Here is a 15,521-nt window from a genome sequence, read left to right as displayed (position 1 = left end):
GCCTGCTTCCATCACTTCCATTCCCACTGCTGGGAGACTCGCCAAACACTGCCTGGAGGAGGAGCCAGAACAGGTACACCCCTCCCCTCCCCCAGGGGCCTACCGCCCCCCCCTCCCCCCGCCGTGCTTCCATCACTTCCATTCCCACTGCCTGGAGGAGGAGCCAGAACAGTACACCCCTCCCCGCCGGGGCCTGCCGCCCCCCCTCCCCCCGCCTGCTTCCATCACTTCCTTCCCACTGCTGGGGAGACTCGCCAAACACTGCCTGGAGGAGGAGCAGAACAGGTACACTCCTCCCCTCCCCCCCCCGGGGCCTACCCGCCCCCCCCCCCCCCCGCCTGCTTCCATCACTTCCTTCCACTGATTGGGGAGACTCGCCAAACACTGCCTGGAGAGGAGCCAGAACAGGTACACCCCTCCCCCTCGGGGCCTACCGCCCCCCCTCCCCCCGGGGGCCTACCACACCCCCCTCCCCTCCCCTCCCCCTCCTGCTGTTCCATCACTTCTATTCCCACTGCCTGGAGGAGGAGCCAGAACAGGTACACCCCTCCCCCTGGGGGCCTACCACACCCCCCTCCCCTCCCTTCCTCTCCTCTCCCCTGCCTGCTTCCATCACTTCCATTCCCACTGCCTGGGGAGACTCGCCAAACACTGCCTGAGGAGGAGCCAGAACAGGTACACCCCTCCCCTGCCTGCTTCCATCACTTCCATTCCCACTGCCTGGAGGAGGAGCCGGAACGGATCCTCTCCCCCCACCACCTCTGTGTACCCCCCACCCCCCCCCCCCCCCCACCTGCTGATTCTCATTCTCCTTCTTTTAGGATTCGGTAGTTTTGTGTCCCGTTTGTCGGGAAAATCTGACCTGCGACTTTAACAAACTTGAAGAAGCCCCGCCCCCTCAGCAGCCAGAGGTAAGTACCCCCAGATTATATACTTTATAGAGGTAGGTATTCTTCTCTCACCAGTCACAGGTAGTTACCTCCATATTACACAACATCCATGGGTAGGTATCCCTATATAACACACCAGTAACCTTCCTCATATACACTGCAGGGGCTGGTAGGTGCCCCCATATTACACATCAGCCACAGGTAGGTCTCCATTTCTAAACATCATCCATCAGTACCCCCATATCACCAAACATAGATGGGGGGGGGCCCCGATATAACCGATCAGCCCCTAGGCGGTACCCCATATTACACACCAGCCACACAGGTAGGTTCTCCCATATAATAGCACCTCATATTACATACTATATCAGCAATGAGAAGGTACCCATATATAATATACTCTCCACAGGTAGGTTCTCCCTTTATGACTGATCAGCACTAGGTAAGTACCCCATATAACACCCCATCCTCGCCTCTTCAGGTAGACGCCCTCTGAATCCACCCCACCCCCGCTTCTTCCTCAGAAATACAACAGTGGCCTTAGATGTGTGTTTTGGATGATTGTCAAGACGGCCAAGGAGTGATGGGAGCGTCTTCTCTTCCTATACAGAGCAGTAGATCTGTGACTTCATGACACCATCAATGAAGTGCAGCTCCCCAACACCATCAATGACACCATCAATGAAGTGCAGCTCCCCAACACCATCAATGACACCATCAATGAAGTGCAGCTCCCCAACACCATCAATGACACCATCAATGAAGTGCAGCTCCCCAACACCATCAATGACACCATCAATGAAGTGCAGCTCCCCAACACCATCAATGACACCATCAATGAAGTGCAGCTCCCCAACACCATCAATGACACCATCAATGAAGTGCAGCTCCCCAACACCATCAATGACACCATCAATGAAGTGCAGCTCCCCAACACCATCAATGACACCATCAATGAAGTGCAGCTCCCCAACACCATCAATGACACCATCAACAAGCTCCCCGACACCAGCAACACTCATTGCAGCCCCACAGAAGGACACGGCCACCACCATGTCTCACAGTAGGCACCATGCATTTTTCTTTGTACTCCCCTTTGCCACGCCATACAGTTCCAAAAACATTTCTCTTGGTCTCCTCACCCCAGAGTATGGAGTCCCAGTAGTCTTCTTCTTTTTCAGCATGGGCTCTGGCAAACTCTAGGCGGGGGTTTTTATGTATGGGCTTTAGGAGAGTCTTCCTTGGTGGACGACGGGAAACAATCAGCCCAGTCTGGCTTTCTGCTAACTGCAGTGACCGTGATTGGACATTTCTTCTCATCAGAAGACGTTCCTGGCGAGGTGAGAACTTCCTGGACCTCTCTGGGAGTTGGTTGTACTTCCATCTTTGTTACATTTTTGTATTCTGACTGATAAGTAAAGCTTTCCTGATCTTCTTGAGGCCTCTTCACCTTTCTTCATTCTCAGGCCTGGTGACATTTCTCTTCCATTTGGTGCCATTGCTGACCTCATGAAATGGGAGGGGCTTTCTTTAAGTACCGCCCCTTTTTGTAGTCCCCTGTCTGCTGGACACCTGATTAATGAATAATTACACTCACCTGGAGCTGAGTTCTTATTCATTAAGATTTTATTGTCTAAAATTTAGCTCTGCCCCTAAGACACTCATTGGGGTGTTAATTTTTGTAGCTCGGTCTTCTATGAAAAATACTTTGTGTGCAAATTAACAAATTTTGGTTGTAAATCAACGGCCGACATTTGTGGGGGGATTTGTGTCCCATAGAAAATGTTCATTCTGATAGGAACAAATCTGTACTCATTTATACTGAGCACTGTACAGTACCTGCACATGACATATTAGTACGGGTAGGTACCCCTCTATATGACACATTAGTACGGGTAGGTACCCCTCTATATGACATATTAGTATGGGTAGGTACGCCCCTATATGACATATTAGTACGGGTAGGTACACCCCTATATGACATATTAGTACGGGTAGGTACCCCTCTATATGACATATTAGTATGGGTAGGTACCCCTCTATATGACATATTAGTATGGGTAGGTACGCCCCTTTATGACATATTAGTACGGGTAGGTACACCCCTATATGACATATTAGTACGGGTAGGTACCCCTCTATATGACATATTAGTATGGGTAGGTACCCCTCTATATGACATATTAGTATGGGTAGGTACCCCCCTATATGACATATTAGTACGGGTAGGTACACCCCTATATGACATTAGTACCGGTAGGTACCCCTCTATATGACATATTAGTACGGGTAGGTACCCCTCTATATGACATATTAGTATGGGTAGGTACCCCTCTATATGACATATTAGTATGGGTAGGTACCCCCCTATATGACATATTAGTACGGGTAGGTACACCCCTATATGACATTAGTACGGGTAGGTACCCCTCTATATGACATATTAGTATGGGTAGGTACACCCCTCTATGACATATTAGTACAGGTAGGTACCCCTCTATATGACATATTAGTACGGGTAGGTACACCCCTATATGACATATTAGTACAGGTAGGTACCTGCACATGACACGAAAGCAGATCATTCTCTAATGATGGACCACCACTTAATGGAGAACGTGGTTTGGATTACTGCAGATTTATCCACAATATCTCCCAGGAAATATATAAAGACTATTCCTGGTTTGTTTGATTCATGTTCATTGAAAGAGCTGATCACATTGGTCTCTGGAACTGTGTAGGAGACGGACAGTCTGCTACTGAGGTCTCCTGCTATTGTTTGAAGGGGTTTTGTCTTTATACTTCTGTTAATATGTATTTTACCTTCTGAGCTTGGAGCCGGCAAGTCTGACCTTCAATGAGACATCCAGGTGGCTAATTAACGTAATGTTTATAGTATGTCGGTTGTTATAATTATGTTTCTGGTTACAGTTGGTATTGTTAGGGTAATATCATCAAAAGGGGGATGTCCTCCTGTGATATATATTTTGTGTGAGTTTGTTCAAATAAACATTCCATGTTCCAGTTCTGTAACTGAGCTAGTCTTGCCTGGTTCTTAGTTACAATATGTGGCTGTAATATCTGATATCTGAAGGTCCAGACTGGAGGAAGCAGTGTACTGACTGAAGCACTCAAGCGGAGTGTGGGAAGCCGTTCCGTGACATTGGTGGCAAGCGTTGGGATGCTTCCTGCAGTCTGGGACATCCAAACCTCCACTGGGATCCAAGGTTCAGATAGCAGAAGAGGAGAGGTACAGATACCAGCCGCCATGGAGGAGGAATTCAAAAGGAGGTTGAGAGAGTTGCATTTACAGCACAGAGGACCAGTGTCTGAGCAGGTCCTGCTGCGAAGGGATGCTTCTATCCGCTGGGAACTCTGGAAGGAAACGTTAGTCCGTGAGCAGCGCCACCAGGGTAAAATTCTCCCCTTCATCCAGGAACGGTACTGGTCGCAGTATGGATTGCGGGAGCTGTTCTTGGGAGACAGCTGAGTTAGGCAGGCTGGTCTGGGCAGAGATGCGGTTGGATGAGAGCAATAGAGCCCTCTCATGCCCTTGGATAGCAAATTACAGTCCAATGGAAGGCTTTGGCTTCAAGGCCTGGGACTGTTCATGAAGCTGGCAGGGAACCCTAACTTTGGGAGCGATCTGGAGTGGCGGTTGGAGGAAATCATGGATTTCAGAGAAGAGTGTGGGCAAAGGGGCAGAGTAACAATGTGCTTTGCCCATCTCCGCCCACAGCTATGGAAGCGGACGTCTTATGGCAGATGCAGCAAGTGTTGACTGACCTTGACGAACTTGTTTCTGCGCAGGATGAGCTTGAATGGAGAAATGCATCTGTCCAAAGGCCGAATAAGGGTATGAGAGATGGAGCAGTCAGCACATCTCCCCAGCCACAGATTGGAGAGCTTGGTTTTAATTGACTTTTCATTAGAGGATGTTATGGATGATGAGTCACCTGCCAAGGTGTTGGCACTGGGCCCAAGGGCCACCAGCCCATGCCCTGGACTTTAAGCAATTCCAGAGACTGGGGATTTCATTTACTTTTCTGTAGAGGGGAACCACCTAGCGAACACCCAGCAGAAGTGCTGGCAGCAGGACAGAGTACTGCAGACCCCTGCTCCACACCCGTGGCAGTTTCGGAGGCCCGAGGTGAGAAGGTGGTGGTTCTTTTTCCCCAGTAGATTTCAGAGATGCAGGGAGGAGAATCAGCCATTCCCCCTCCCCAACAAGGATTCATGCACCTGGGAGACAGTACCAGAGAAAGGGCGTCCCAGCAGCAGATGGCACCCCAGAATGATGACACCAACCCAGCTGAAGCTCTGGCAACCGGACAGCAGGTCCAAGATCTCTGCCCCACACCTGCGGCAGTTCTGGAGGCCCAAGGTGAGGCGGTGGCGGTCACTCCCGAGCAGCAGATCAGGATCCAGGGGGAGAAGGGAGAGGAGGTTGTCGTCTTCCCTCCCTCCCCAGTCAGCCAGAGTGGAGGAAACTGTCTTTCCTCTCCAACAGTTAGCCGGAGTGGATGATGTGAGAGCGGAAGCGCTAACAGGGCAGAACACTACTGGCCTCTGCACACAACAATCCACTCCTCAGGAGCTCCAGGGAGAGAATGCAAACCCAGCAGAAGTGCTGGCAACATGGCAGAGTGCTACCGACCTCTGCCCAGCATCGGCAATAACTGCGGAGTTCCAGGGAGCAAAGGCAGTGGGTCTCCCTCCCCAGTGACAAGCTGATGTAGTGAAGCTTCTACTCCCAGCTGAACCACTGGCAACAGGACAGAGCGCCGCTGGCCACTGCCCAGCACCTACAGTGCCACCACAGCTTCAGGGAGCTGGGGCAATTGGCTCCTCTGTCCAGCAGCAGATAGAGCCCCAGAATGTTAGAAACCACCTACCTGTAGCGCTGGCCTCCGGACAGAGTCAATGACCTCTGCCCCACACCTACTGATGACAACTATTCCTTGCAGCCAAGAATGGAGATCATGCAGACTGACTATGTAAGTTCACTCTGCCCGACTAACGCATTGTCAGACCAGGTGGAGGTCTGGGACCTTGTTAGTTGGCTTTTCATGGGGGAGAAATGTGACAGACCTAATCAAGATAGGGGCTTCTGGGGAGGACTAAGGAGCAAGCCTCATACCCACTGACTATGGGCCAGGGAGAGAGCAGGTCATTCTCTAATGATGGACCACTACCATTAGTGTCCATAAACACTAAGAACGTGGTTTGTGTTACTGCGGATGGGACAGTAATATTTGTTCACAATATCTCCCAGGAAATATACAAAGACTATTCCTGGTTTGTTTGATTCATGTTTATTAAAAGAGCTGATCACATTGGTCTCTGGAACTGTGTAGGAGACGGACAGTCTGCTACTGAGGTCTCCTGCTATTGTCTGAAGGGGTTCTGTCTTTATAATTATGATAATATGTAGTGTACCTTCTGAGCTTGAAGCCGGCAAGTCTGACCTGCAATGAGACATCTGAGACATCCAGGTGGTTCATTAACGTAATGTTTATAGTATGTCAGTTGTAATTATATTCTTGGTTACAGTTTGTATTGTTAGGGTAATATGATCAGGAGGGGGAGGTCCTCCTGTGGGGTATATATGATCAGGAGGGGGAGGTCCTCCTGTGGGGTGATATGATAAGGAGGGGGATGTCCTCCTGTGGGGTATATATGATCAGGAGGGGGAGGTCCTCCTGTGGGGTGATATGATAAGGAGGGGGATGTCCTCCTGTGGGGTATATATGATCAGGAGGGGGAATGTCCTCCTGTGATTATATATTTTGTGTGAGTTTGTTCAAATAAACATTCCGCGTTCCAGTCCTGTAACTGAGCTAGTCTTGCCTGGTTCTTGGTTACAATATGTGGCTGTAATATCTGAAGGTGGAAGCGGTATACTGACAGAAGCACTCAAGCGGAGTGTGGGAAGCCTTTCCATTACACTATGTACCCCCCTCCATATAACATATTAGTACAGGTAGGTACCCCCCCCCCCATTTGACATATTAGTATGGGTAGGTACCCCCCATATGACATATTAGTACATGTAGGTACCCCCCATATGACATATTAGTACGGGTAGGTACCCCCATATGACATACTATACCATGTTGTCTCCCCCTCCCAGGAGCGGTACATCCTGGAAACATAACATATTAGTACAGGTAGGTTCCCCCTCCTCCATATGACATAATATCCAGTATTGTCTCTCCCCAACCCCCCCAGGAGTGGTATGTCCTGGACACATGACATATTAGTACAGGTAGGTCCCCCCTCCCCCATATGACATACTATCCAGTATTGAGCGGTATGTCACGACACATGACATATTAGTACAGGTAGGTCCCCCCAGCTCCATATGACATACTATCCAGTATTGTCTCTCCCCAACCCCCCCAGGAGTGGTATGTCCTGGACACATGGCATATTAGTACAGGTAGGTAGGTCCCATTTCCCCCCCCCGCCCCCATATGACATACTTTATAGTATTGTGTCCCCCTCAGGAGCGGTACGTCCAGACACATGACATATTAGTACAGGTAGGTCCCCCCTCCCCCATATGACATATTATTCTGTGTTGTCCCCCCCCCCCCCCCCCTCCCTCAGGAGCGGTATGTCCCAGACTCGCGCACCATACAGCGGGAGGCGGATCTGCGGCAGATCTACGAGCGGCAGATGGTGAATGGAGGAATCATTGACGTGGAGGCGGAGAGGAATCGTTTCTTCATCAGTATTCAGGAGGTGAGCCCGATTCCCTCATAGACAAAGCGTGACACCTGCTGGGGGAGGAGCCATTCAGTGATGGGTGTAGAAAGACATTTGATTGGCTGACTAGAGGTTTGGGGTACATGATACCAATGTAGGGGGTCTCTAGAAAGAGAGGCTGTGGTGAGGGGTCTCCAGGAAGCGGGGCTGTGGTGGGGGGTCTCCAGGAAGCGGGGCTGTGGTGGGGGGTCTCTAGGAAGAGAGGCTGTGGTGGGGGGTCTCCAGGAAGCAGGGCTGTGGTGGGGGGTCTCTAGGAAGAGAGGCTGTGGTGGGGGGGGTCTCTAGGAAGAGAGGCTGTGGTGGGGGGGTCTCTAGGAAGAGAGGCTGTGGTGGGGGGTCTCCAGGAAGCGGGGCTGTGGTGGGGGGTCTCTAGGAAGAGAGGCTGTGGTGGGGGGTCTCCAGGAAGCAGGGCTGTGGTGGGGGGTCTCTAGGAAGAGAGGCTGTGGTGGGGGGGGTCTCTAGGAAGAGAGGCTGTGGTGGGGGGGTCTCTAGGAAGAGAGGCTGTGGTGGGGGGTCTCCAGGAAGCGGGGCTGTGGTGGGGGGTCTCTAGGAAGAGAGGCTGTGGTGGAGGGGTCTCTAGGAAGAGAGGCTGTGGTGGGGGGGGTCTCTAGGAAGAGAGGCTGTGGTAGGGGGGTCTCTAGGAAGAGAGGCTGTGGTGGGGGGGTCTCTAGGAAGAGAGGCTGTGGTGGGGGGGGTCTCTAGGAAGCGGGGCTGTGGTGGGGGGTCTCCCTCCTTTTTGTCTTTCTACCAGTCTGTGTCTTTTCAGGCCCCTCCCTCTGATGATGCCATCTTTGTACCGGATGAAACACAAGACTCCGCCCAGCAGACCGGCCCCACGTCATGCCAAGAACAGGCTCCGCCCCCAGTTACCTCCAAGCATCATGTTTTCGCCAGTGATCACAGGGGGGCGGGACTCCGAGCCAAAGCCCAGCCAATGCAGAGGGATTACCGAGAGGGCCAGCACTGGAGGGGGGGTGGGAGAGGCTGGACTGGCCGGCCACGATTGGATAACCGAAGAGGATGGAGAGACGAGGAGGGACACAGAGACTTTCCACCACAGACTAGGGGGCGGGGCAAGACCAGAGGTTTCCATAGCAACAGGACAGAGCGACTGCCTCTGCGGGGAGCCAGTGACAACGTGCAGGAAGAGAAAGGCGCCCTCTAGTGGCTGCAAGCAAGAGGACAGCAGCTTTGCACTCGATTGTTTACATGTGACTGTGTGTGGAGGGATCACGTGAAACGCTACGGTGTCTCCTGATTGGACAGGCTTCTGATCCGTGTCTGTAGAGGAGTCCATAATAAAATCATTATATTTGTGTGAGTGAGTGGAATTCTGGGTAGAAAAATTAGGACCTGTCACAATGTGGACAAATGAACCGTCTGTGTGATCAACGCCGGACTTCTTCCCGTGTCTGTGCCATCAGTGAGCCACCCGGCACCCCAACTTCCATCTCTGGGAGGTCTTCCCATCCCCTGTCTGCCCCCCCCCCCCGAGCTGTGTATCTTCTGTGCTTCGCCATTTCCCATCCTGCTCCCCAACTTCCATCTCTGGGAGGTCTTCCCATCCCCCACCCACGCTCTTTGTAACTTCTGTGCTTCGCCATTTCCCATCCTGCTCCCCAACTTCCATCTCTGGGAGGTCTTCCCATCCCCTGTCTGCCCCCCCCCCCCGAGCTGTGTATCTTCTGTGCTTCGCCATTTCCCATCCTGCTCCCCAACTTCCATCTCTGGGAGGTCTTCCCATCCCCCACCCACGCTCTTTGTAACTTCTGTGCTTCGCCATTTCCCATCCTGCTCCCCAACTTCCATCTCTGGGAGGTCTTCCCTTCCCCCATCTGTCCCCCCCAGGCTATGTATCTTCTGTGCTTCGCCATTTCCCATCCGACACCCCAACTTCCATCTCTGGGAGGTCTTCCCATCCCCCATCTGTGTCCCCCCCGGGCTGTGTATCTTCTGTGCTTCGCCATTTCCCATCCTGCTCCCCAACTTCCATCTCTGGGAGGTCTTCCCATCCCCCACCCACACTCTACGTATCTTCTGTGCTTCGCCATCTCCCACCCGGCACCCCAACTTCCATCTCTGGGAGGTCTTCCCTTCCCCCGTCTGCCCCCCCCCGGCTGTGTATCTTCTGTGCTTCTCCATCTCCCACCCGGCACCCCAACTTCCATCTCTGGGAGGTCTTCCCATCCCCCATCTGTCCCCCCACGAGCTGTGTATCTTCTGTGCTTCCCATTTCCCATCTGGCGCCCCAACTTCCATCTCTGGGAGGTCTTCCCATCTCCCATCTGTCCCCCCCCCGGGCTGTGTATCTTCTGTGCTTCGCCATTTCCCATCCTGCTCCCCATTTTCCATCTCTGGGAGATCTTCCCCTCCCCCATCTGCCCCCCCCAGGCTGTGTATCTTCTGTGCTTCGCCATTTCCCATCCGGCACCCCAACTTCCATCTCTGGGAGGTCGTCCCATTCCCCCCCCCCCAGGCTACGTATCTTTTACGTATCATTTCCCATCCTGCGCCCCAACTTCCATCTCGGGGAGGTCTTCCCATCCCCCGTCTGTCCCCCCCCCGGGCTGTGTATCTTCTGTGCTTCGCCATTTCCCATCCGGCACCCCAACTTCCATCTCTGGGAGGTCTGCCCCCCCGGGCTGTGTATCTTCTGTGCTTCGCCATTTTCCATCCTGCTCCCCATTTTCCATCTCTGGGAGATCTTCCCCTCCCCCATCTGTCCCCCCCAGGCTGTGTATCTTCTGTGCTTCGCCATTTCCCATCCGGCACCCCAACTTCCATCTCTGGGAGGTCGTCCCATTCCCCCCCCCAGGCTACGTATCTTTTACGTATCATTTCCCATCCTGCGCCCCAACTTCCATCTCGGGGAGGTCTTCCCATCCCCCGTCTGTCCCCCCCCCGGGCTGTGTATCTTCTGTGCTTCGCCATTTCCCATCCGGCACCCCAACTTCCATCTCTGGGAGGTCGTCCCATTCCCCCCCAGGCTACGTTTCATTTCCCATCCTGTGCCCCAACTTCCATCTCGGTGATTTCTTCCCATCCCCCATCTGATCCCCCCCGGGCTGTGTATCTTCTGTGCATTGCCATTTCTCTCCACATTTTGTTACAACCAAAAACATAAATATATTTTATTGGGATTTTATGTGATGGACCAACACAAAGTGTCACATAATTGTGAAGTGGAAGGAAAATGATAAATGATACAAATAAATATGTGAAAAGTGTGGGGGGGACATTTGTATGGCGCCCCCCGGAGTCAATACTTTGTAGAACCCCCTTTCTCTACAAGTCTTTTTGGGGGTGTCTCTACCAGCTTTGCACATCTAGAGAGGACATTTCTGCCCATTCTTCTTTGTAAAATATCTCAAGTTCTGTCAGATTGGATGGAGAGCGTTTGTGAACAGCAATTTTCAAGTCTTGCCACAGATTCTCAATGTGATTTAGGTCTGGACTGTGACTGGGCCATTCTAACACATGAATATGCTTTGATCTAAACCATTCCATTGTAGCTCTGGCTGGATGTTTCGGGTCGTTGTCCTGCTGGAAGATGAACCTCCGCCCCAGTCTCAAGTCTTTTGTAGACTAACAGGTTTTCTTCTAAGATTGTCCTGTATTTGTCTCCATCCATCTTCCCATCAACTCTGACCAGCTTCCCTGTCCCTGCTGAAGAAAACCATCCCCACCACAGGATGCTTCCACCACCATGTTTCACGGTGGGGATGGTGTGTTCAGGGTGATGTGCGGTGTTAGTTTTCCCCACACATAGCGTTTTACTTTTAGGCCATAAAGTTGAATTTTGGTCTCATGTGACCAGATCACCTTCTTCCACATGTTTGCTGTGTCCTCCACATGGCTTCTCACAAACTACAAACAGGACTTCTTATGACTTTCTTTCACCAATGTCTTTCTTCTTGTCACTCTTCCATAAAGGGCAGATTTGTGGAGAACACGACTAATAGTTGTCCTGTGGACAGATTCTCCCACCTGAGCTGTGGATCTCTGCAGCTCCTCCAGAGTTACCATGGACCTCTTGGCTCTTCTCTGATGAATGCTCTCCTTGCCCGGCCGGTCAGTTTAGGTGGACGGCCATGTCTTGGTAGGTTTGCAGTTGTGCCATACTCTTTCCATTTTCCGATGATGGATTGAACAGAGCTCCGTGAGATGGTCAAAGCTTGGGAGATTTTTTTATAACCTAACCCTGCTTTATACTTCTCCACAACTTTATCCCTGACCTGTCTGGTGTGTTCCTTGGCCTTCATGATGCTGTTTGTTCACTAAGGTTCTCCAACAAACCTCTGAGGGCTTCACAGAACAACTGTATTTATACCGAGATTAGATGACACACAGGTGGACTCTATTTACTAATTAGGTGACTTCTGAAGGCAATTGGTTCCACTAGATTTTAGTTAGGGGTATCAGAGTAAAGGGGGCCGAATACAAATGCCCCCCCCCCCCCCCCCCACTTTTCACATATTTATTTGTATCATTTATCATTTTCCTTCCACTTCACAATTATGTGACACTTTGTGTTGGTCTATCACATAAAATCCCAATAAAATACATTTACGTTTTTGGTTGTAACATGACAAAGTGTGGGGAACTTCAAGGGGTATGAATACTTTTTTAAGGCACTGTATAGAAGGCCTAAAAATATCTTGTGTCCTGATCAGATCAGCCATCCCTTATATTATATATCATTATTATTATATAGATGTCCTGTCAGTTGTGTCATGATAATGTTTATGATCATATAGAAACCCGTCGTATCACAACGTAGAAGTTCTGAAGTGGTCCTGTATCATGGTTTGACCAGTCGTTTTACAATGTAGAAGTTCTGAAGTGGTCCTATATCATGATTGGACCAGTCGTATCACAATGTAGAAGTTCTGAAGTGGTCCTGTATCATGATTGGACCAGTCGTATCACAATATAGAAGTTCTGAAGTGGTCCTGTATCATGGTTTGACCAGTCGTATCATAATATAGAAGTTCTGAAGTGGTCCTGTATCATGATTGGACCAGTCGTATCACAATATAGAAGGTCTTAAGTGGTCCTGTATCATGGTTTGACCAGTTGTATCATGATGGGAGTCCTAAATCCGCTGGATGTAGTGTATTGCTTGTGATCTGCATGGTTTCCCACCATTCAGTGTAGAGGAAGCACCATACAGCTGCTGCTTGTGCTCTGTTTCTGGTGACCCCCCTATATTGAACTGGTTACCTCCGGCCACCTGACCCTCAGCAGCACCATCTGCCGGGGTGTGTGAGTATCAAAGGCCTGACCCCGCCCTTTGTTCCATTGCTGTTACTTCAGTGCAATATGTCTGCAGATAGACAGGTGACCACAGCCAGTAATCACCTATGGGTTCTAAGGGCGTCTACCTGATATCCTCTGAGGGAATCGATACCTAGAATCCAGTGACCCGTGAATGTAGTCACCCTATGGCTATTTGCTCTGCATCATCTGGGTCGCTTTTAGGTCTGTCTCGTGAGGCCCAGCCCCCCTAATGGGTTGTCAGGGACCTCCATGTCCACTCAAGACTTTGGCCACATGCATCCCACAGGAGCTCTAAGGGGCCCCAGCTCCATCACCTGTAGAAGCAACCTCTGAACTTCCTGAGACCTCGGGACAGACCAGGTGACCATCATTGACTCAGATTCCTGGTCTCCTGTCTCTGTCCTTGAGGCATCACAATGTCCTCCCGTCACCTCAGAATTACTAAAGGTGGATTTGGCTCTTATTGATGCAGTGTGTACTACCCCCGAGTCCCAGCCTGCTGTCCCCAGCTTCAGCTCTTTCGGAGTTCCTTCAGTTCTCAAGACCTTTCTGTGATAATGTGGGTATCAGATCCCTGCCCTCCTCACCAACTTGACAAAGGACTGGCCAATCTCACACTGCGCTGTCACTTATGTAACAATGCCACTCAGCTGCACCCGGCACAAGGATTTTCCAGCTTGCGGGACCCAATCTGGGCGCCAGCAGCCTCAGAGTCATTGTCACTGGGCTATGTTAATTAACTCTTTGAGCTACTACCAGCCCCTTCTGGCAGAGAAGGAGGAAACTCCCAATCTTAGCAAGACCAACTATGATTGTAGAATAACCATCGGTAACGCACACCGTCCCCACAGACCGGATATTCAGAGGATTATAATATACAATAGAGCTCTTCAAGAGACACTTTGCATTAAAAGCTTGGCGACAAGGCTAACGCTTTTCAGAATCAGGTTTAATCATAAAAAAGGTCAAATTGGTGCAAATAAAATATTTACAGAAAAAGGAAGTTAAAAAGAGATAATAAAACCGAGAAATAAAGAGTTGGAAGGGAAGAATACTTGTAAAGTCCTAGATTCAGCGAGGTTCAATCGATGAGCGAGTTATCGGCTCTCATAACTTTACAGATGTTCCTTTGGTAAACTCAAACACACATGCATGTGTGTATATACAGTATACACTATATTGTCAAAAGTATTGGGACGCCTGCCTTTACATGAACTTTAATGACATCCCAGTCTTAGTCCGTAGGGTTCAATATTCAGTTGTCCCACTCTTTGCAGCTATAACAGCTTCAACTCTTTTGGGAAGGCCGTCCACAAGGTTTAGGAGTGTGTCTATGGGAATGTTTGATCGTTCTTCCAGAGGCACATTTGTGGGGTCAGGCACTGATGTTGGATGAGAAGGCCTGGCTCACAGTCTCCACTCTAATTCATCCCAAAGGTGTTCTATCGGGTTGAGGTCAGGACTTTGTGCAGGCCAGTCAAGTTTCTCCACCCCAAACTCGCTCATCCTTGTCTTTATGGATCTTGCTTTGTGCACTAGTCCTAATCATTTGGTGGAGGGGGTATTATGGTGTGGGGGGAGGGGGGATTATGGTGTGGGGTTGTATTTTTCAGGGGTTGGGCTTGGCCCATTCTTTACAGTGAAGGGAACTCCTAAGGTGTCAGCATACCAAGACATTTTGGACAATTTCATGCTCCCAGCTTTGTGGGAACAGTTTGAGGATGGCCCCTTCCTGTTCCAACATGACTATGCACATGTCCTGTGACCTCTGTAGAGATGTGGTGTTTTTCTGTTACCTTTGGCTAGATGTTGTGATGTCCCGTGACCTCTGGTGAGATGTTTTGATGTCCTATGACCTCTGGTGAGATGTTATGATGCCCTGTGAACTCTAGTGAGATGATGTGATGTTCTGTGACCTCTGGTGAAGTGTACTGATGCCCTGTGACCTCTGGTAAGATGTTGTGATATCCTGTGACCTCTGGTGAGATGTTGTGCTGTTCTGTGACCTCTGGTGAGGTGTTATGATGCCCTGTGACCTCTGGGGAGATGTTTTGATGTCCTGTGACCTCTGGTGAGATGTTGTGCTGTTCTGTGACCTCTGGTGAGGTGTTGTGATATCCTGGGAACTCTGGTGAGATGCTGTGATGTCCTGTGACCTTTAGTGAAGTGTGCTGATGTCCTATGACCTCTGGTGAGCTGTTGTGATATCCTGTGACCTCTGGTGAAGTGTGCCGAAGTCCTGTGAGATGTGCTGTTCTGTGACCTCTGGTGAGGTGTTATGATGCCCTGTGAACTCTAGTGAGAGGTTGTGATGTCCTGTGACCTCAAGTGAAGTGTGCTGATGTCCTATGACCGCTGGTGAGGTGTTGTGATATCCTGTGATCTCTGGTGAGATGTTTTGATGTCCTGTGACCTCTGGTGAAATGTTTTGATGTCCTGTGACCTTTGGTGAGATGTTGTCCTGTTCTGTGAGCTCTGGTGAATTGTGCTGCTGTCCTATAACCTCTGGTGAGATGTCGTGATGTCCTGTGACCTCTGGTAAGATGTGATATTCTGTGACCTCTGGTAAGATGTTGTGCT

The 15,521-nt window shown here is 50.5% G+C and overlaps 1 protein-coding gene across 1 annotated transcript; it reads left to right on the top strand.

Moving 5' to 3' along the window:
• The first annotated feature begins 6 nt into the window (after window positions 1–6).
• RNF25 (ring finger protein 25) lies at window positions 7–8,982 on the top strand. The gene is made up of 5 exons (XM_073635263.1): window positions 7–73; window positions 822–911; window positions 2,072–2,230; window positions 7,503–7,637; window positions 8,428–8,982. Exons 4-5 carry the CDS (start codon window positions 7,572–7,574, stop codon window positions 8,824–8,826), a joined length of 465 nt encoding a protein of 154 aa, XP_073491364.1. The 5' UTR covers window positions 7–73; window positions 822–911; window positions 2,072–2,230; window positions 7,503–7,571; the 3' UTR covers window positions 8,827–8,982.
• Window positions 8,983–15,521: the final 6,539 nt, after the last annotated feature.

Source organism: Aquarana catesbeiana, linkage group LG06 (assembly GCF_042186555.1).
Source record: "Aquarana catesbeiana isolate 2022-GZ linkage group LG06, ASM4218655v1, whole genome shotgun sequence".
Lineage (NCBI taxonomy): Eukaryota > Metazoa > Chordata > Amphibia > Anura > Ranidae > Aquarana > Aquarana catesbeiana.
This window is presented reverse-complemented; position numbering and strand designations above follow the sequence as displayed.